This window comes from Mycteria americana, chromosome 21, assembly GCF_035582795.1.
Source record: "Mycteria americana isolate JAX WOST 10 ecotype Jacksonville Zoo and Gardens chromosome 21, USCA_MyAme_1.0, whole genome shotgun sequence".
NCBI lineage: Eukaryota > Metazoa > Chordata > Aves > Ciconiiformes > Ciconiidae > Mycteria > Mycteria americana.
Window position 1 is genome coordinate 2,137,530 of NC_134385.1, and position 21,748 is coordinate 2,159,277.

The following is a 21,748-nucleotide window of genomic DNA, read 5'->3' on the forward strand; positions in this document are numbered from 1 at the left end:
CTTTCAACTATAATTCATCTGCTTCAGTTTGAACAAATGAGCTAGAGAAAATAAGAACATTAGAGTTGCATTGATAGCACCAAATTCTGCATGAAGAGTAGGGCTTGGGTTAGAAACCTACTATTTCTACTAGAGAAGATACTATAGGAAGTAGGTGGACAAGCCACTGAATTATTAATCCGTAACTGATTTGTCTTCAAGAAAATTATCCAGTCTTGATTTAATTTAAAAAAAAAGCCATTGTTTACCATGAATTGCAGCCTTTCATAAAATGCTTGTGGGGGAATGTGTGCCTAGTTTAGTTAACTGTTCCACAAATAGGCAGATTACAAGACCTATGGGGGAAATCACACAGATAAAGGTAGAAGTTGGTCTTAATAGTCACTGTATAGGGACAAGATGTATTGGCAGTGAATGTTTGGAAAGGGATGCTTTGGGGAACGGTTGGTCGCCTTTTTGTTAAGAAGATATGCCACGTAAACATGAGTAACTTACATGTGCAAAAAAATAAAACATGCAAAAGAAAGTCAATCTCTCTGCTCAAGGCAGGATCAGCTCTACCTGCGTCAACGATCTATACCTCATCTAGGCAGGTGTTTCATGTGATGTTGATCCTGCCTTAGGGTAGGAGATGGACGAAGTGACCTTTGTAGTTTCCTTCTAGCCTTATATTCTGTGTGTATGTCTGAATGCCGAAGCAGAGTGCTCCATAGATTGTGCCAAAAGGAACAGGAAAGCACAGTGTGAAACATTAAAATGTATATAGACTGCTTCCTGCTGTTCACTTCCTCAGCTGGATACTTCCCTCATCCCAGGAGACAAAATCTGCTCTCAGAGGTGAGAGAGGAGTGCATGTTCAATAAGACACTTCATTTCTGATGAGCCCTGCTTTTGCAGAAGCATCTGTGAAAGATTAACAGGGGCATGTTTCTGAGAGGTGAATCTGAAAAGGAGATTAAATTGGCATACCAGCATGTTGGATGTGTTCCTAAGTGTGTTTCTCCTAACCTTGGGCTATCCCTAACCATAGTGTTCTGTCAGATGGATTTACCAGTTAAATAGCATAGACCCCCCCATGCAACTGCAGTTAGATTGATAAATATAGACTTGATGTAGTCTGCTCCCTACTAAGAGATTCTAATAGTACAATATAATTATCCATGTCTATCTTTGCAAGACAGCGTTTGGAGGGCAATATATAAAGCACAGCTGAAAGACTGAAGGAATTTAAGATGTGGAAACTGGCTTCTGGTTCATCAACATAAATGAGCCATCGCAAACTTGTAAGACTATTTGCTTGTAGCGTTTTTAAGTGTCACAATTCTTAAGGGTATGGGTTCAGAATTTCATGTTTACTTGTTATGCTAGACATACCACATCTTGAATCACAGCACAACATCCCCTGGTAGTGTTCTTGTGAGTCCTGTTCCCAGAGGAAAGAAATTCAGTTCATCAACACTATTTGGGCATTTTCTTTGGAAGCCTTCCATCCAGATAATGTGACTCAATTGGCAGCTTGCAAGAGCTGGGATGGGTGTGCTTATGCTGAATCACAGAAAAGTCTTGGAGACTGAGAGGAAGTAGGATGGTGGGAGAATAATAAAAAAAACGTGGTAGTGTTGGATTTTGGTGAGCCTGGGACTATATAGAGGGATGCTTCTTGAACTGTTAATTAAGAGGTAGAAATAGTTGAAGAAATAGCTAAGAAGAGGAAGGCTGTCCCTGCCGGAGTGGCTGTGAATAGTGGGCAGCAATGCTTTACATGCAGACAGTTTTACAAAAGTTGTCTGGCCTTGGAGATGCTAATGACATCTCCTAGTTCTCGGGCTGGGCTGGATCTCGGTGAAGAGCAGAGGTTTCTGGCTGAGCCCCCTCCTCCTTTAGACACCTCTGCTAGCCTGTGACTTGCTGCTGCAATCCATAGGCAGCCCAGTACGCCGTTGCTCTAGTAACACCTGCTAGCCTTGGGTGCCATGGTGGGTCCAGCCTGTGAGGGTGATGGTAGAGCACTGACAGGGTATGCTAGCCAGAGAGCTTTCTCCCTCAAAGACTGGCCTGCCTGTATGACATATCTGTGTATTTGCTGTTCTTTCTTAGCTAATGCACTTGCGCTTTTAAGCTCAGAGGCCATTTCTTATCTTGGAACGATCCCCCCTCCTCTCGTGTAGACTCTGAACTGCAGTAATCTCAAACGTTAGCAAAAGAACAAACTTTTTAGCCTAGAATAATTGTATTATCTATTGGTGACAGAATCTATTTTGGTTTTTTCCCCCTTTTAAATGGCAATTTTATATGGTAGAAAACTTTTTAATTCTCTTCTGCAAGCTACATATAAAATATAACAGATAGGCAAAAATGTGTTATTAAAGCTATCTATTTTTCTTGGCATTCCTGTAATTTAATAAACTGCTTGAGCTTTATTTCTGCAGTTTATGACATCACAAGAATAAAACCCATCTTTTGATTAATAGCTCTTCAATCAATCCCCCCTCCCCACATTATCTTAAGTTTAATGGACTTGGGAACCATGCAAGCTAATTTTGTAAAAGTTTGTTTTGGGTAGCTGGAGCTACAACTCTGGAAAAACTGCAGTGGTAGCAACACAAGCTGTGTGAGACTTTTAGAGGAAAGGGAGAGAAACACTGTTCCGTGCCTGCAGGTGAAGGTGGTTCTGTCTCCAAAGTAATATTGCAACTCTAGGCATCTGCAGCTCCTACAAACGTCTGTTGCATCCTCCAGTTCATTCCGTCCTTACTGGAGCAGCAAGGGTAGGATTTTTACCCAGGAGGGGAAGATCTTCAGCGAAACTTATTACTACTCAGTGAGGAGTTCTGCAAATCTGATCAGCAGGGCAATACAAGGGCATATTTGAAAGGGGAAAAACTGTTGTGTTTAAAGCCAGTAACTGCAATGGCTTCTGGCGTGTTCTAGCAGGTAATGAACACAGCAGTTCTAGAGGATCTGATAATGCTGACTGGTTTTGTGCACTAAAAAATAACGCCAGTTATTGTATACGTAAACAGATACTTTTATGATATAAATTGCAAAACCAGATTGCTTCCTCCTTTACAGTGAAGGAAGATGACCTAGGGCAAAAGAGGTGAATTGCGTTTTGATATGATTATGTATAATAATAGTAGGAGACAGGCAAGAAGATTTTACAGCCCCAGATACAAGGTTTCCACTTGCATTGTCATCCCATCTGTAAGTAATTGGGATCAATAGAACTTGAGCATGAGTCTTGAGATTTTTTGAAGGAATTCAGGGAATCTTAGACTATTTAAAAAAACACTTTTGAGTAGACAGAGGCTAAAGAAAGGGAAGGAGGGAAACTGTTAGCATGCTCAGCTAGGTTCTGGGTTTCTGACTTACGTAGGCTTGATAAGTCTTGAAATAAGAAGTTTATTTTTCTTATGGCAGCATTCATCTATGTACGTCAGTTCTCTGAAAAGCTGTATAAAGGTTGTGTTGGGGACTTGGATCAAAAGTGTTATGGCTGACCTGGGACACGAGTGTTGGTTTGGAAAAGGAGCTCCTGATAATAATCCAGGTCGGAGTTTGGCGTGGTGGTGGCATATCCATGCTCACTGTACTTTCAGATTTTATAAAGCTCTAAAGTTCTGCCTGGATCAGAGGTGCAGCTGGGCTGACTCCACCATGACCATCACCATGCTGGTCCTGGAGTTTCCATCCTGACTGTGTTGCAATGTGAGGCACTCTAAAACAGAACAGCATTATGGATTATTTTTAACATTCATAACTAGTTTTGGTTTTAGTTTTGGTTGGTTGATTGCCTGAGAAGGATCTAGTGTGCAGTCAAGTATAGGCCACAGTAGGGCTTCTACATCCATTCCCTTTTGAGACTTTATTAAAGCACCATATAAATCTGCTGTCTAAAACTTTTGTAGATATGTGGAAGAATAGGATCACTAAGAATGTGTCTTGTAATAAATCTGTAAATGGTGAAGAGTCAACAAGATTAAAATGAAAGTGACCCTTTTTAAGAAGGGTTGCTCTTCTGAGACTGTGTTGTGTTAAATACATGCAAGAAGGGCACCGGAGGTTCTCAGCAATGCCATGTCACGGATGACCTTTATTCCCAACAAGCGCTCTCTGGCACTGAGTGTTACCCGTAGTACTCTTGCTGTAAGTGGCATGTTACGAGACTTCAAGGATCTTGGAACAAATCCCTTGAGCCAAAGCAGTGCAGATGGTTTGCATGGATTTGGATTATTCAGTGAGTGAGCTGAATGCGGAAAGGGAGGCAAATTTTCTGTCAGGAGCCAATATGGCTTGTTAGAGCGAAGGACTAGCACTGATCCTTCTACTTTTTCTTCCCAGATTTGCTGCTGAGAGCACAAATTTTGCAAGTCAGAAGCACCTTTACATTTGAGTTTCCTGGTTGAGGAGGCTGGGAGCAGTGATGCTTCTCCGCCAGGATGTGGTAGTGCAGCTTCAGCCTCGTGTGTGGAAGTTGGGGGCAGGAAATGCAGCCCCAGCCAGTCATCATCGGGGCCATTTGATATGTTGGAGTGAGATAGAAACTCAGGTTGCCTGATGATACTCCAGCTATTGAAGCATCTCATGGTCTGTCATGCCCCTTAGCCTCATAATCCTTTTCCTGGTGAAAAGAGCTATTGCCACCACTATAATGAGGGGGAAATCAGGGTACCCTGGGCGAAGTCCTGCGTGCAGTCATGCTACGACTGTGCAGAAGGCAAGAGCCTTGAACCTGTGGCTTAGCATGCTAATATCTGAACTGTTCCTTATTTCCCTTTGTCTCAGTCTTTCTCCTTGCTCATATTGACTGTTTATGAGCTATAGAGCGCTCTAGAAAATAACCAGCTGTTTCTTTAAGTGGATTTGGTCTATCCTTCAAGTTGACAGACGACTTTTATTACGTACCATTACTTAATGAACTCTTTTGTGGCAAATGTAATTCAATACAGATTCTGATTCCTAGTTTGTCATCAGTCCTTTTATAAAGGAAGAAAAATGGAAAAGGACTTGATGATTCCTTTATCTTGTTATGCTAATTGCATTAGGAATATGGGAGAAAAACAGCCAGTGGACTTAACAGCAGAAAAATCCAAGCTTCTCTTCTACTTAAAGAAAATGGGAATTTACTGGGGCAGAACATATCTGATTTCAGCCAAAGCAAATTCTGATCCAAGTTTAGGTTTTGAAAAACATAAGTAAATAATTATTTTTGTTCTGTAAAATTCCTTTTGAAAGGAAACCTGTAACAGACATAATGGAGGATATGGAGAGTGTGTTGCAAGAGGAACCCAGAAAAATTCAGGACTGACTTATGAAAGAAGTAAGGATTTGGCCAGGGAGCTGCATGTGACATCAAGTAGTAGTGGGAGGCACTGGCAGGGAGCTACAAAAAGGGTCAAGCTAGAAGAAAAGTGTATGTGAACTTTGTGCCCTCTAGATACTGGTTTGTGTTCCTGAGAATGTTTGCCTGCGGTTAGTGCTCTTAAACTGGATGGACGAAAACCTTGAGCTCTCATTTCCCAGAATTCAGCTTTTTATTTGTAAAATTGGGATATTTTCCCCTTCCTGCCTCTTAGAGGTTTGGGAGAAGTGTGTTGTGGAAAGGCTGGAACTGTGGATTTCGGAGCATGAGCAAAAAGCTCCTGAGAACTGGAATACTTCTGTAGCTATATATGGGGCCCACAGCCACATGTTGAATAATGGCAAAGAAAGAAAAATACTGACAAGCATCTTCATTAGGTATCTTTGATCCTGTGCTGAAAACAAGGCAAGCATTTTGGGTAGAAAAAACATGCAATCCTGCTTCAGTGTGCTAGTGTTATTGACTGAGGGATACAGCTGCGGTTTAGACCACTTGTGCCTTAATGATCCTATGGCCTCATTCCTCCTGGGACCCTGGCGGTAGCTCATTTTTGCATCTTGGCTAATCTTCAGTTCCCTGAAGGGAACAGATTTCTAGCCTGAACTGTGGTACAGTAGTGATATATCTGGTTCAGGTTACTTGTCACTAACAAATCAAGTGTTGGTGAGATGACAAAAGGGGTCTGTCTACTAGTGTGTCCCCTCTTCTAGTCTTTTCGGATATGAGGTGCATTGGAACTGTAAGATCATTGTTGCTTTTGCTGGTGGGAGTTTGTAAGCAATATATGGGCTTCGGCTTTGATTTCTCCTGGCTGCTTCGGTATTACTTCAACAGTCTTTCAGATTGCGTTATCAACCTGTCACCTTACCCACAAGGCAAGGAGAGTGAAGAACGTTGATGCTTTGTGGAAACACTAGAGGTTCCTAACTGCTCGTCTAATTTATCTTAGTTGAAATTTTGGCCTACAGTGGGTACATGGAGAAAAAAGGGCTAGTGGGCATATCTTGCCAAAGCATGAATTTCTTATTATAAACTGTCCTAGATCGCCTCAGCCATCTGGGTAACCCAAAATAGATGTTGATGCAGCGTGGAAAGAGGAACAGTGAGAAGAGGAGTAAAGTAGTTATAATGTGGAAAATGTCACCTGAAGGATCCCTGTAAGACTGTTTATTAACCTTACAAGAGTAAACATACTCTATGTGAATTCTTTACTAGCTTCAGCTAAGTCTACACAACTCAGTTGTACTATTTACATTAAACAGGATTAAAGGGAAGGAAGATCTAAATTTTTTTTAAAGTTACAAGATTAGTTTTACTTACTAGGAGGAGAGAACAAATCTGGTGCGTGTGTATCTAGGGCCAAGTCTAAAGCTCAGTGAATGGAAAGATGCTCCATCTTTTGCTTGAATTATGAGCCACTATTGAAGTCTGTCCTCTTACAAAGTGCTTTGACTGCCTACAGAGGTTAAGCATGTCTGGTCTCATCAGCTCCTCCAGGAATGAATGGCACTCTACATTTTGTAGTACCTGTGCCCAGGCTTTTGTTAAGCAGTGTAAAGAGTTAATTTCACGTCTTGACTTGTATGGGTGCAATATCCTTAAGCAAAGTATAAATTTGTCTCCTTGAATTTAAGAGCAGACTGACTTGCATACTACTGGGTATAGGGCTGGATGATTGCAAACTGACAGATCTTTGTGACTGAGACCTTATTCACTAGTTTTAAGGCTGGGAGAGACTTTTGTGGTAATTTGTTCTGACGTGCATCACGCAGGCTGTAGAATCCCATCTAATTGCTCTTCTACTTCTGACCCAGCAAACTGTGGCTGAAATATAGCGGACAGAGAGCCATAGTCATTGTCTAGAGGAAACTGTGCTGTGCCGGCTTTGCAGTAATGGTGCAGGCTCCAGAGGAAGCAGAAGCTATTTTGCAGGGGCAAAGGCTCATTGTCAAAAGTTAGAGCCTTGAATCTCCTGAGTTAAATAACCAAGGGAATACAGTTAAACAGGATTCTCCATACCAGCTTTATGGCTTGATCTTCTTTAATAGTAAAAATCAGATTACCATCAGGATTAGCAGTAGAGTTTGAGGTAATAAGACAGGAACATGTCATGCATGGAGCTGTACCACCCAGCTATTGAATGCATTTGTGTTAATCTCACTTAGAATATACCACTAAAGTTACTATCTCTGAAATTTGTGGCCAAGACTCTTTTCCATCAACTGTCTTTATTGCACCAACACTCAATTCTAAGCAGCTCAGGCATTTGTCATAAATAAAACATTTTTATTATTTGTCTCCATCTTCCAAAACAAAAAGCCCCTTTGTATTCTGTCATCCTAAAAAAAAATTATTTCAGACAAATTGTCATGCAGCTGTTTCTCACAATATAAATCATAGGGGATTATTCTAGATGGAAGTGTTCACTCTGGGGAAAACATAAAATCCTTATAGGACCCTAGGACTTAGATAGCAGGTTTTTCTCTGAATACTAGGATAGGAAAACTGGGTTCATTTAAAATTTTACATAGCTCTCACTGGAAAAGTAGTTGAGGTTAGTTGTCACAGCTCCTCCAGGTGTAGAACTAAACCTACAACAGAAAATGAAATTTAGTCAAGCTTCAGGAGATTACATCCAACTTCCAAATTACTACTTTTTCTTCCTGATAATGGAGCTTTTAGAAGCATTTATCTGCTTTTTTATTAATGTGTAATATAGTTTATGGGAAAGTGAGCTAGGGGGGATGTATGTGCTATTCCTGTTTATCCCATAAGCATTTAACAGGAGATGATATGTAGAACTTGACTCTCTGGAGATTATTTTACCAGACCTTGGAACGTGTTGATTTTAACTACAGTTTTTATAGAAAGGTATCAAAATGAATCCTTTAATTTCATTTTGACAGTGTCAAAATATTTTGGTTTCTATCATGTTGAAGCATTTCCTTTTTGTTAAGTTAAAGTGTTTATACTTTTTAGCCATAATATTGATTGGAAGTTGTAGGTGGCATCTCCTATAGCACAGTGTTTCAGCTTCATTCACCCAAAACTAATTACTCTGGTTTTGTATCAAAATTATTTTAGAATTTAGACCTTAGAGTAAATCTTTGTTCAGATTTGGAATTTGGTGAGAATGTAACTGGGATGCAATTGCTGATTAAATCTTTAGCTCTGTGCAGGTTCACATCAACTAACAAACTCTCCCTAAAGTACTGGAAAAATAGAAAGTAAATCTGCGTGGCCATACCCATAGGAAGGAGAAAATGGATACTGGATCCCATCGCCTGCCATTGGTGATAGGTCCTGGATGTTGCTGGAGAGCGTAGGTGGGGTCCTCTGCTGGTATGGATAACCAGGCTGAACCAGAGTGATGTAGTTCAACATCGGAGTGTAGGGTGGCTGGAAAATCTGCTGTGGGCTGTATGGAGCCACCTGGGGAGGAAAAAGAAATAGCATGCATAAAAACCAGTGGGACAGGAATACTGACAAAGCAGTAACCCCATAACTGGAAAGTGGAGTTGTCAAAAATAGTTTTTCAGACACACACAGTAGTCTCTCCCAATTTTATACAAAACTAGAGCATAAGCAATAAATGTTTTCAGTTAGAGGCTCAAGGCCATCTCTTGAGCTATTTAGAGCACATAGTGCTCTAGCAAACTGTATTAACTTATACCAGTTCAGCATCTTGTCCCCAAATCTATTTTTGCGATGGCACCAGTGTCAATCTTGGCACATGACAAACTGCTCTGACTAATCTATTGTGCTTAGCATCTGTGTTCTGCAAATTAAAGCATGTTCATAACCATTTAAACGCACCTGTCTCGAATAGCATCCAAAGGAAGGGTGCAGAGCTTGCTGATACGGGATCCTTGCTCTCTGATGATAGGGACCCTGTTAAGCGTACATAAGGTGTGATTTTTAAGACAGTCTGAGTTGGTCCATTAATTACTTTTGTGTAAGCTTTTTAGGGGAATGTTATGCTCAAAGAAAACAGGTTGAGATAAGTGTATTTCTTAGCTTTGGGCAAAAGTCTTCTCTCTGTCTCCCTAAGTCTGAGACCTCCAGATAGCTCTGCTTTCCACGCTGTAGCTCTATTCTGCCTGGTGAAAAATGCAATTCCCTGTTGACTGGTGGATGGACTGTGCGCTCATCTTATGCTCAGTAGGTATCTGTTGTGCTTAATCATTGACTTAATGGAAAAAGTGAAAATTCTTGGCCTGTAAGTTTCCAAGGGAGCTCAGTCTGGCAAAACACGTGTGCTCTGGGTCATGTCTCCATTCTCTTTTGTAACAGGTTGGTGACAACTTTTGACAGCTTGTAGGATGAACCGAGTCCTGCTAGAGAAACATAGCTTTGTTTTGGTGTGGTTTTTGTGGGTTGCCTTTTTTTTTTTTTTTTTTTTTTTTTAGCGGAATCAAAGGGAACTAGGGGAGCATAGCCCATAGGAAGCCACAGCTACATAGTATTCCCGGTATTCATTCTTTTATTTCTTTCAACTTGAGCATTGAGCTTCTTCCTAATCTTAGTTGGCTTTTTTGCTTTGATATGAGGTCCTGTTTCACCAGACTAAGAAAACAGTATCCCAGTCTGTAAACAGGGCAATTGCATGAAATAGCTGTAATGAATTATTAGGTCAAAATATTTGTAAATACAAGATAAAAATGGGAACTAATGAAGGCTGAGAGGGATCAACATTCAGTATCTGTGTCAATAATACATCATTCTTTGATATCATCACAACCGTCCCAGAGGACTGCATTACATGTGCTGTTAAAGCTTTGTTTATGACCCAAAGCCACTTACTGTAGTAGGATAGCAATCTGGTTTCTTACTCTACCCTGCAAATCAGAAAGCAGCTGTCAAAATAGCAGCAGGTAGTGCCCCGAGTCTGTCAGTATAGGCCTGGGAGTGTTCTACTGTCTTCTCACAAAATGTGGGTCTATGTTATGTTACCTGAAACTGTGGAAAGTTCGAGTGGTTGGGAAAGATGGGAAGTGGAGGGAAGCTCAGACTCTGCCACACTGGCTGATTGAATGCTGTGGTCATTGAAGTAGTAGAAAAGCCTGAAGTACTTGCATTGTATTTAACATTTTTTTTATCTGATGTTGCAGTAGTTACTGTAAAACAAAACAAGGTTAAAGATATTAATAAACATGCATTTTCTTCATTAATCTGTAGAACATTTGCAATTAAGAGGACATGCTTTGCCTGTAAGCAAAATCTGTTTAAGATATCTGTTACTTCTGCAGGTTATAGTTCTGTAACACAGAGACCTAAACTCAGCAATTAGCAGTTCAAATTCACTTGTAGGGCCATCAAACTCTGACCCACAGGACCTGGAATAAAGCTAATTGCCTGAGCCATAAGAATGAATGAAACTGTAAGGATAGAACAAGAACCTTTGTCCAAGGTTCAAAACTCTCTGAGATAAGGCAATTACAACAGAGAGTAAGTTGATTGTGTCTTAAGTCTCCAGACTGATAAATCTAGTGTAGAAGCTTAAACAGTAGATCTGGACATGCACCATTGTGTTGTCTAGTCTAAGATGCTTCAAGGAACATAGTTATCAATACTCTGTGGAAATCGGGATCTTTTAAATGTCTCGTACTTGGGAACCCAAAAATCATGACATTACAAAAAAACCTAAAGCAACAAAAAACCCCAACAACCTGACAAACTCCACCCCAAACCCAAAAACTAGCTTCTAGAAAATACTGACCAAATACATAAATCTCTGGGGTCATGACCTTCCTATATCTATTTCAACATGTGAGAAGGACATTGGATACGTGCTAGTTAGAGGGGAGAGAGATACTAGCATCCCAGTATGAAATGAGAGGTCTTGAATGGAAGAGATTAGTTCAGTAGTTGTCAGTCTCTTACACAAGACTTGGAAAGGACATCACCACAGAGCAAATGTTGCACTGATGCCTGACCAGCTCCTGCCATCTGCTTTTCAACAGCTTCTGCTTTATGTCTTAGTTTTCCCATGACTCCCAGCTGATGTTCAAAGACCATGCCCGGATCCATACCTGGATTCTTTGTGACTGCATCGGCATCAGTTTTGGAGCAAATCTTGGCAAATGGTGGGGGCTGCTGCTTCTGTCCCGTGGCTTGACTTTCTGCTGTTGTTGTTGAGGACACAGCTGTACTACTCTTGGCAGAGCTGAGCACACTATCCTCTATGAACTCCTTCTCTACCTTTGTTTCCTCAGCCGTTACCGGATTGCCTGCACCTTTGGCAGTGTCTGTGTATTTCAGCAGAAATGGCACCTCTAGCTTGCTGCCCTCCATGCTGCGCGCGCCCGTCACGCTGCCATCCTCCAGCCCCTTGGAATTCTTGTGGGATTTTGCTGAACACAGAAGGCTGGTGATAACTGATTTAGCAGAAAGCTGAGTGTCACAGAGCGCTCTTAATTTCATCTCCCTTTCTCTGTTTCCAATCACTGCTCTGTATATACCTTCGAGTCCCTCTGGTTCACCTAGCAAGTAGTTGCTGTAAGAAAGTGGAGTATGGCTGCTGTTAAAGGAGGTTTGACTTAAAATTGAGCTACTTTTCTTGACTCCTCCTAAACCTTGCATTTCTGTCTCATTAGTGTTCTATGTAAGACTCAAGTATTTCTCCTTAACCAGAATAAAATTTCATCTTTGACACTGTTCTTTTCCAAAGAACCACGTAAAAGGGGAAAAAAAAATTCTTTACTTAGTTAATGCATCTATCCAAGAATAACCGAAGTGAAGTTGGATAACAGCATTATAGATGTGCAAAGAATGATTATACAATACATGCTTAAAAATATTTGTGGGTCAAAATATATTTCGATTGTAAACAAAATCTAAGTTTTGGGTCAAACAAGATGAATCTTTGCTGGCAGTGGGTGTGAACAAGTTAAACATGCTTTGAGTTGGGTTACACTTGCCTCGAGGAAGAACTAAATGGCTTCCTGTGCCATAGCATTAGAGGAGTTGGTAATAATTATTGAAGTTATCCTCACAACAGTTTGTAAAGCGGAGAAGCCTTACTTCAGTTACACAGGTAAGCCCTGTGGTGGTTTTCACGTCGTCTGTCAAAGATGGTAAATTTAAGCTCATGATTCTGGACGTGAAAAGAGTTTTCTGGATTGTATGCCTTGTATCCCAGTGTCCCTAATGGGAGAAACCTTGTTTGTTCTCCAGGCTCCAGCTTTGCACGGTTTCAGCCTTCAGGGCTCAGTGGATCCTTAAATCTTTGTAGGGTGAAGGCCTGAATTTCCTTGGACTTACCTGCCATCACAATTCAGTTACCACCTGTACGGCTTTAACAGGGCTGGGTGTTGTAGTATTTGTAGCTCATTAACCGTCTTTCATATAGGGAGATAAGACTGTCAGATGGTTTAACCTGTAGGGTGCATCACAAAGTACCTCTATACCCCCCAAAGTCCTCTGGGACCTTACAGTGAGACTGCTGTCAAAGCTGAACAATTTTTGTGTTCTTTTAAGGCATGCCTAAGGGCTTATAATGGTTACCTGCTCAAAATACCAATTAGTGCCTATTGTGGTTACCTACTCAAAATGCTGATTTAAATTAGTTTGCTCTTTCACATCCAAGTATGTTCAATAACTTAATGTGTTATCTATTTACTTCTCTTAGCTTGATGGAAAGACTGGTGCTCTGTGCACGCACTATATAGGTACATATATGGTTCATAAACAGCTAAATTTAGGAAACTTTAAATTCTAAATGTATCTATCTCTAATCATAGCATCACTATAATTAGTAGGATGCTGCTTCCCCCCTATTTTTAAAGAACATAGATATTCTCTTTAACAAAAACCTCAACAGATTTAGACTGTGGATATGAAAATAGAAAACTGTTAGGCTATTTCTGAGTACAGCTTATTTCATACAACTTTTTACCCTATCTTTCAGTGGAATTCCGGTCTCTGTTGGTTTCACAGGCTGCAGCCCTGATTCTGCAACTTCTTACTCAAATCTTGTACTCTTCACGTCCTCTCTTGCTGCTTTGCACAACCTGTTGGCATTTGTGCCCTGACCGTATTTGGACTTAGAGATGAGGTGGCAACTATGCTTCTTGTCTCTCTGGGACTTACACGTTAGGTTACTGGAGTCCTGTGTTTGAGTATGTTTGAAGACGTGAATGCAGCATGTCATGTTCCTAGCTCTGATGCTTGCCTATGAAGCCTTGTCCTATTCTCATGCAATATCATAATGCTGGAAGCAACCATCATCATGGAAGCTCCTTTATGTTAGTAAATAGTGACATCCTCAACAAAAGAGGTTCTTCCTGTCACCACCCGCTCTGGCTGTTGTCAATAACTTGCTCTTCTGTATCCAAATGCTCCAGAACAAAACCAGGAAGGTGAAACTTGTTGTTTGTTCAAAAGATTCCAGATATATTTTAAAATGAGCACGCTAGCAATTTGCCTAAGTCAATATTTTAAAATAATTAAGGATTGCTAAATTGAGCAAGGTCATGTGGTGTAATCTGTGGCCACTGACGCTATTGCAGCTGACGAATTGGGTAACACCTATATTGACAGCTGGTATATACCGAAAGATTTTTCTTAATTTGTCTTTCAGGAGTGATAGAGGTAGCCAAGGTAGGGTGCGGAAGCTTCTACCTCCAAGGTAGAAACCTGACCTAGGACTGTCTCACTTGAATTGCTTCCACTTTAAAGCAGTTCATTGAGCTCTGTACAGTAATTTGGTTTTAGCACTTCAGTTTGGCTACTGTTGGAAGCTTCAATGACTCTGGGGTCTTTCAGCAACTGATGATCAACGTACTCTGCTGTACAAGTGTGTGTGCAGAGGGTACTAGAAGTACCTGAAGAGCCTGCTAGGTAATTAGAGGAAAATGTTGCCGAGAGAAATGGCCGGATGAGTTGCCAAAGGTAACTCAACTCAGTAGATCAGTAGATGAACAATGAGCAGAGGATCATTATTCTGAACCCAAGGATAGTACTTCAGTCACTGGACTTTAGATGAAATTAAAAAGACAGTAAACTGAAGTTGCTGAGTTTATCTCAGGTCCTTGAAGGCAGTGGCCAAGACACAACCACATGGCAGGGGTCCCAAAGTTCACAACCTCACGGTAAAGCAGCAAAACAAGAACTATTTTGATCTGCTGTCTCTGCCCAATTGCACTAGCTTCAGGGTAATTGCAGGTTGCGTGGGCTAGAAGTCATGTTGGTTAGGCTGGCCTTGCTGCGGTGGACTTCTTGCTAAAGACCAGATCTATATGCCTTTAAGAGTAAAATGTGTTACTAAAGATAAGATTGTTAGTAGTTCATAGTTCTTCACTGGGTTGTATAATGCCTTCTTTTCTAAGACTTCTTAGCAAATGGCAGGACCAAAATATGTGGCTAACTGAGCATGTGCTAATTGTGAAGATATTTCAGCTGTGTAATTTAACCTACTGTTATAGGCAACTCCATGGGCTTCACTTGATTTACCTGGTTTCCCTCTTCCTGCATTTATTCTGGAGATTCTTAAGATTCTGGCTTATTTAGGATATGGAGGAGAAAGGAAAGGAACCAGGACTCCACGGTGTAATTCCTAGGTTTCTACCTGACGTCATGTTAGATACTTTCCCTTTCTGTGCCTCCATGTCTTCATCTGTAAAATTATCTATTTCCTCATCTGTGAAGTTACCTTTTTTTTAAAGATGAAATAACTGTTTACACTCTTTCATGTACTAAGCAAGATGGGCCAGGTTTGCATGATTTTTTATTTGGACTTGAAGAACTGGACACCTGCTAATGCTTGCTGATTTGTAGCTGGGTTTATAAATTTTACTTTTTCTGTTTCAGGAGCATACAGTAAATATTATCCTATTAATCTGAAGAGCATACTTCCCTCTCTTACCATTATTTGTCCTGTAAAACATGATTTGGCATAAATTTTTCTGTGCTAAATTCAGCTTTTCTTTGTAGAGATCAGCTGTTTACAGTAGCTTCCTTATAACACTTTAATTTTCGATTTTTCTCCTTTGAATGCTGCTTTCACTTCTTTCTGTAAATATTTTGATGTGTGTGTGTGGTTGTTTTTCTTTAAATGTTGTGGGGAAGCAAATGCAGCAGCTGCTTATGGTGCTTCAGAATTTGAAGTAGTCAGATTTCATGGGACATACTTTTTCCACAGAAAATTGGGTATAGTGGAAAAAGTGGGAATAATTTGCCTCATTAGGAGGCTGTCAGACAGCAATCGATGTACCCTGTGCCCCAGACTTTCATTTCAACAGGTTACAAAAGTCTAGTTCGGGAAGGTGTAAAAAGGCAAGCAGCAGCCTTTTCCCCTAGAGCTTGGGCCACACTTAAAGATCGCTTACTTGCTCTGGGAGTCAATGCTGTCCCTTCGGAGGGTCCCCGACAGGTCTGAGCAGAGAGCATGCTGCAGCGGTGACACCAACGACGGGGGCTGCAGCTCTTCAGAGAGTCGTTGAACGCGTTTCCAGATCTCGTGGCAGGCCTCGTCCAGGCTATCTTGGGGAGTGTTGTTGTGGATCCAGATGTGCCTAGGGAAAGGTCCCAGTGGGAAGGGACCTTCAGATGTTACTATTGGAGCTGAAAACCTGTTCCTACCAGGGAGCATCTTTCAGCCTCTTTGCATTCACAAACGGTCTTTTTGAAAGAGGTGGTTTGTGTTGGTAATGAAGAGCCGTGGCAACCACGGAACCATGGGGTCTGGCAGCTGGCGGGAAGGGTAACAGCTGGAAATGTCCACTGGACTTCCAGCAGCAGGAATGGAAATGGCAGTATTGTGTATTTTCACAATGTTGGGAGCGTTCTCGGGCATAAATCTCTAAATAGGCTCCAGTCTTCAGCATTCAACTGTGCCTGCCTCCCTATACCTGAGCTCCGTCTCGCTGCTTGTGTGTCTGCAGGTGGCTAAGCCCCATGGAGTGCACAGAGGACTGTCCCTCTGGTCTTTTCCCTCAGTCCCTCATCTTTCCACTGACATGAGATGAAGAGCAGAGGCCGTGTGTGAGGGAAGCGGTGCAGACAGAAGGGGAGTTCCTGCTTTAGCATTTGCTCTTATTTTGCCACAGCCCAAAGAGGAGGAGCAGCATCCCTGTCTGAGGCCCATCTAGCAATGCATTTCATCCCTGGTCGAGCACTTTGTGTCCCTGAACTCTTCACAGCCCACTCTAGATCCACCTTCCACAGCAAGTGGCACAGAAGTCTGCTCTATCAGGAAATAAGAGGAGGGACTAATTTTCACTTGCATCTCTCAGTAGCTGAACCTTTTTTCTACTTGACTGCCTTCTGTTCATGCTGTGAACATCTTTGAGTCTGTGTGCCACCGAGGTTAGCTGGGCCCACAGGGCTGCTGCTACTGCAGTATTTCTAGTTGTGAGCTTCTGTAACTTTTCCACATTTCCAGAAGCATAGTAGCACTTCTGCCCCTCGGTGATGGAAGGGGAGAGTATCTTTAGCCACCTTGTAAGCCCTTCCACTGCCGCGGAAAAAGAAATTATTCTCAGTTTTGGAGCTTGCATATTTTTCAGCATGAGGGCCACAGAATTTTGTTTTGGGTACTGTTTCTTTTCAACATCCTCTGTGGCACTTTGGGTGCTGGGTTATAAAACTTGATCTACATATGAAAATACAAGGCAAAGTATTTTTTAAATATAAAAGATACGTGCACACCTTCAGATGCAACAGCTGTGTATTGAATTCTTTGCTACCAAAATCATTACACTAAGATCTTGGCTCTGTACTTATCTCCTTTCAGATAATCCAGAACTGCACACTCCTGTCGTGTCAGTTAAATAGTGACTGCAGTTTCCTGCTAATAGAGATATTATTCATAGCTATCTCTTAACTCATGGTTATGCCTGGATAAATGCTCTTTTCCCCCCCAATAGTGCTAATATGTGGTTCAGAGAGAATAAATGAAATAAATTGTCTGACATTTACTAAGATGTTTTGGGTTTTTTCCCCATACCAAATTACTGATTGTGGTACTTAAAATTTTAGGGAACGTGATCATGCTCCCCGTGTGAATTCCTTCTATAGTTCCTCATATCACCAGGGTGGTTGTGTTTGTGAGCCAGGGTACTCTGTGTTCTTTGGAGCATGGTGCGTGTTGGAGAGAGGAGGAAGAGAGAAAGAAGAGCCCTATGGATGTGGCTTTGTGTCAAAACTAGAGGGAAAACCAGGTTTTGGCACTCTGTTTAAATCCTTGATTTTTGTCAGAGTCTGTTTTTCTTCCTCCAGGAAGGTGTCGTGAGGACTTGGTTCATGCCTGTGAATTGCTCTCGGCTCCATGGGTTAACTGGACCTCGGGGGTGTTGCAATCGCTGTTGTTTATTTTATTCGGAGGAATCGCAAAGCAGATCAGACTGTTTAGTCGGGGGGGTGAGGTACTGTGTGCTAAATGGAATATAAAAAAGTCGGCTAGATATCTGCAGCGAATGTGGAAGGCAGCGAAGTCTGAAGGCGCAGCGGGCTGGTTTCAGCCCGGGCTCTGACTGCGGGTGGCAGTGCAGAGCAGAAATTGTCTCCCGGTGGGTGCTTACACCGAGGACAGGATTTCTCTCGTAGTAGAGAGGTAATTTTGCAAGGTGAGAAGCGAAGTGAGTGGTAGGGGTTAGCAATGGGCTGTTAACCAGAACCTGCAAATGCCTCCCTGCTACAGATGGGTTGTAATCAAGGAAGGGGGTGACTGCAGTGGTGGTTTCTGCGGTATTCATCAGTCTCGTCCATTTTGCGAATAAATGCAGTTTTTTTGTGAGAGTTAGACCCTCAACCTTCCTGGTTTGAGAAGGAAACTTACTTGGGAGGAAACCCTTGATTTGAAGTAGATATGATTTTATTAACCAGGAATAAAGTGGGATTGTGTCTCCTCAATGACTGTATTATGCCTGCGGATTGTTCTCGACGCAGGGCTAGCTGACTTTGGCTCAGCCTGTACCCTGCTGGTGTGCAGAAAGCAAGTCACATCTTCAGCTGAATGCAGTTTTGGGATGGGGGATTCTTTGAGGTGAATAGCTGTATAGGGGAGAACCAATGTATGGAGCTGTGCAGTGTGGTACCCTGTTCTCTGATCCTTTTGTATTTGGATCCCTGCCTCTGAACAATAAGGTCCATTTGAATAGGACACTGCAGTTTAAACAGACATAAAGCAACTCTTTCATGTAACAGCCCTGGTTGCCTTGGCTCTTGGCATCGGTTCACAATGTAGGCAGTGGAAGGATTGAAATGCAGAGGGGACACAGGGAAAGTGAGTGAGGAAGAGGATTGATTTGAGGGTGGAGGGACAGATTTGCAAGCCCTCGATATAATTTGTTTTTTAGCTGTCAAATAAGCTCATTCAAGGCAACCGGAACAAGACTGAAGAAGGGGGTTTTGCAGCAAGAAACTGCAGCAAATGCAAAGCACTAAGGCAGGGGGATGGGTGGCGAGTGGAGCCACCCGCCCTGGCTGGCCGCGCGGCGGGGCGAGCCGGGGGGCCGGAGCGGCGGGGGCCCGGCCCGTTCCCAGCCCCGGCCCCGGCCCGCCGCGGGCAGCAGCAGCGTCCGGCTGCGGGGCGCTGGGGCCCCGCCGCCTCCCTCCGCCCCATCTCGGCGGCCCTCCGGGGGGAGGGAGGGGCGGCAGTAGGAGGGAAAAAGGGGGGTAGGGCTGGAGAGGGGGGATCTCGGTCTGGTAAACACCCCCTTCTCCGCAGGCAAGACCAGTGCTTTTGGGAGAGGGGCTGCTCCTTGTCTGTCAAACGAAGGGGAACGTTGAAGTAGGTTCTTGCCGGGAAGGGGGGGAGGATATTTGAGGATTTTTTCTTTTTAAGCTTTGGTGTCATGTTCGAGTTATTTTTCTTGTCCGTGGATCTGAGCGTCATTACCAAGATAATTAAGTTCCTGAATGTGGCTTTAACGGACTGCATTTTTCCCCCATCTTGCGTACAGCTACAGGGACAAATATACTGATAGATGTTTAAAATACAAAAAAAGCGGTGGTGGAGGAGCAATGCCACTCTCGCCAGCCCTGCAAAGGGGCAACAGCACTACAGCCGCGTGTGCCCGTTGGCTCGGTGGAGGGGGCACAGCCAGCGCAGCCTTTCCCACCGCCAGAATCCCTTCTCCTGAACCAGTCCCGCCCGCGTCAGGGTATTGCTCGGATCCGTGCTGCGGGGACAAGTTGCAGACTGGGGGGGCGGGGGGGTGGCTCTTTTGTGATCTCTCTTGTGTTTGCAACAGAATTTGCTTCATCACAAAAATTGTGTCAATATCATCAAGTTGTTTACAGAGGCAGGGAGAAGGGGTGGGGGCGCGCCGGGAGGAGGCTGCATTGCTCTGGCAGATGTCTTAATAGCAGAGATGCTGCCTGTGTGTGTACGTATGCATGCTATGCTATGCTCCGTGCAGAATGGGGGGCTCTGGGACTTAGTCCTATACAATAAACCTGTAGTGCATATTAAAAATAAATAGAATCCTAAAGCATAATTTGTGGTTTGTTTGGTTCTGGTGGTGTGCGTGCTGGTGGGAGGATTGTGCTGGGTTGGGGGAGCAAAACTGAGGCAGATCTATTCGGTGGCTGCACAGCAGCCCCTCACCACAACACTCATGCCCTCTCCCCTCCCCAGCATTTAGCAAAGAGGAGAACAAAGATATGGGAACGATTAATCAACTGGCTAATAAAAAAGTATAAATCCCTGGGGACTGTGTGCTGCTAATGCCGAGGAGCTGGCTCTGAGACAGCCACCGGGAGGGACGAGCCAGCCCTCCTCTCCTTTCCTTGCCTCTCCTCTCCCCGAGCTGCTGCCACACTTGGTTCATTCCAGCTGCAGAAGCTCAGAGCCTTCCATGCGGTGGGATTTTTTTTTCTGGGCTGAAAAAATAAAAAAAAAAAAATCACAAGCCTGACCTGCTTTCCCCCCCCCCCCTTTCCTTTCTCCTCTTCATCCAGCCGAGCCGAGGACTATCCCAATCGCAAAGGGGAAGAAAAAGGGGGGAAAACCCAACAACAACCACCAACCCCCAGCACGCCCCATTCCTGCTGCCCTTTGACATGCAACCTTCCTTGGGATGGGACAAGCCGGGATGCAGCTGCAGCTTTGGAAGGAACTGGGGAAAATTGGGGATCTTTGCTCTCATGACGGTGGAAGTGAGCTCCTGGAGCCGGGTGCTGCTGCTGTCTGTGGGGCTGCTGGCTGTCTCGGTGACTGGTAAGTCTAATGGAGAAAGCTGGCAACTTTAGGAGCATTTTTCTTCCTGCTCCTTAGATCAAAGGACCCCTGTTAATCCTCTTTGGGGGGGGGGGGAGGATGACACCCTGTGTGTGTGCATACACTTGTGTGTCAGCACATGCTTCCCTGTAGTGTTCAATAAGGAGTATATTTTCTTCAGACCTTTGTAGCTTTGTACAAGATAGTTTCCCTCTGTATCCTTTGGGAGCAACAATTCTAAGCGATGGGATAATAAAAGGTGGCTTTATTTGATCTCATTCCCCTTCTCTGGTGGGTCAAATCATTTGTGCACAGTTGCTGTATGATACATAAGATGACTGTGAAAAATGCCATCACTGTCTTTCCCTTGCATCTTAATTCATTATTTCACTACCCCAGTGTTTGTCCATAGCTGATAAAACAGATTTAGGATGCCTTGCATGAAGATGGAAGCACTTTTCCCTTACTCCTCCTGCCTTTCAAGTTGATTCTCTCTTATATATGAGCTCTTTGGCTTCAGCATCGTGTTTTTTGTGAAATACATGTTTGTTGACTTGAAAGATAGCAAAAGAAGACTTGAATTTGGGGGGAGTTTGCTTAGATCCCCTCTCTAGTTTCCACAACTGCCCTTGAAGCAAAAGCATATCTAAGGACTGAAGTTTATTTCTGGTGTGAACAGCAAATATTTAGGGACTGTCCTTATGTGTGTGTAGGAGGGGGAAGAGTGGGAGAGCTGAGTGTTTGGCAGTGTCTTCTTTCGACACTGTGCAGTGCCCCGATTTCCAAGAGTTTCTAAGTAACGTTTGTCTTGTCTGCTGTATCTTAGGCTAGAGGAATGCGTGTTTGTGTGTTGATGTGTATAAAACCTTCTTGGGTTTGGTTTGTTGTTGTTTTGGTTTTCTTTTTGAAAACTTTGTTATCTGGAATGCAACACTGATTTTATTATGTAAGGCAGATTTCCTCTAAGGAGATCCAGAATAAGTATTAACTGTTCCTCCCGAGTACTCTTGCAGTGGACCTGAAGAGTTTTGCTAATGGGAAGTATCTGTCAGGAAAGGGTATGAAACCACCCCAACAACGTACAAGTCCTAAATAAAGATGGAATATTTATTTTAGTGAATATTTTTCCTTTCTGTAGCAGGAGCATTTAGGCTATACACAAGAGAAAACCATTCCAGCAGCTTCTGTTGTGCTTTTCTGATACAAGTAGACCAACGTAGATA

General features: G+C 42.9%; 2 protein-coding genes across 2 annotated transcripts in view; one reads left to right on the forward strand and one right to left on the reverse strand.

Moving 5' to 3' along the window:
- Positions 1-7,126: 7,126 nt before the first annotated feature.
- C21H1orf94 (chromosome 21 C1orf94 homolog) lies at positions 7,127-15,953 on the reverse strand. Its single transcript, XM_075522313.1, has 12 exons — positions 15,691-15,953; positions 15,228-15,238; positions 14,931-15,014; positions 14,377-14,510; positions 13,330-13,472; positions 11,299-11,858; positions 10,690-10,740; positions 10,316-10,479; positions 9,179-9,253; positions 8,610-8,794; positions 7,890-7,953; positions 7,127-7,186 (listed from the first exon to the last, which is right to left on the reverse strand). The coding sequence occupies exons 1-12, from the start codon at positions 15,951-15,953 to the stop codon at positions 7,127-7,129; spliced, it is 1,794 nt and encodes a 597-aa protein (XP_075378428.1).
- Positions 15,954-20,032: 4,079 nt separating this feature from the next.
- CSMD2 (CUB and Sushi multiple domains 2) overlaps positions 20,033-21,748 on the forward strand; it is a 315,212-nt gene continuing 313,496 nt past the window's right edge. The window contains 3 exon segments of the mRNA XM_075522188.1: positions 20,033-20,089; positions 20,092-20,198; positions 20,200-20,525. Of these exon segments, the coding sequence (XP_075378303.1) occupies positions 20,033-20,089; positions 20,092-20,198; positions 20,200-20,525 (490 nt within the window).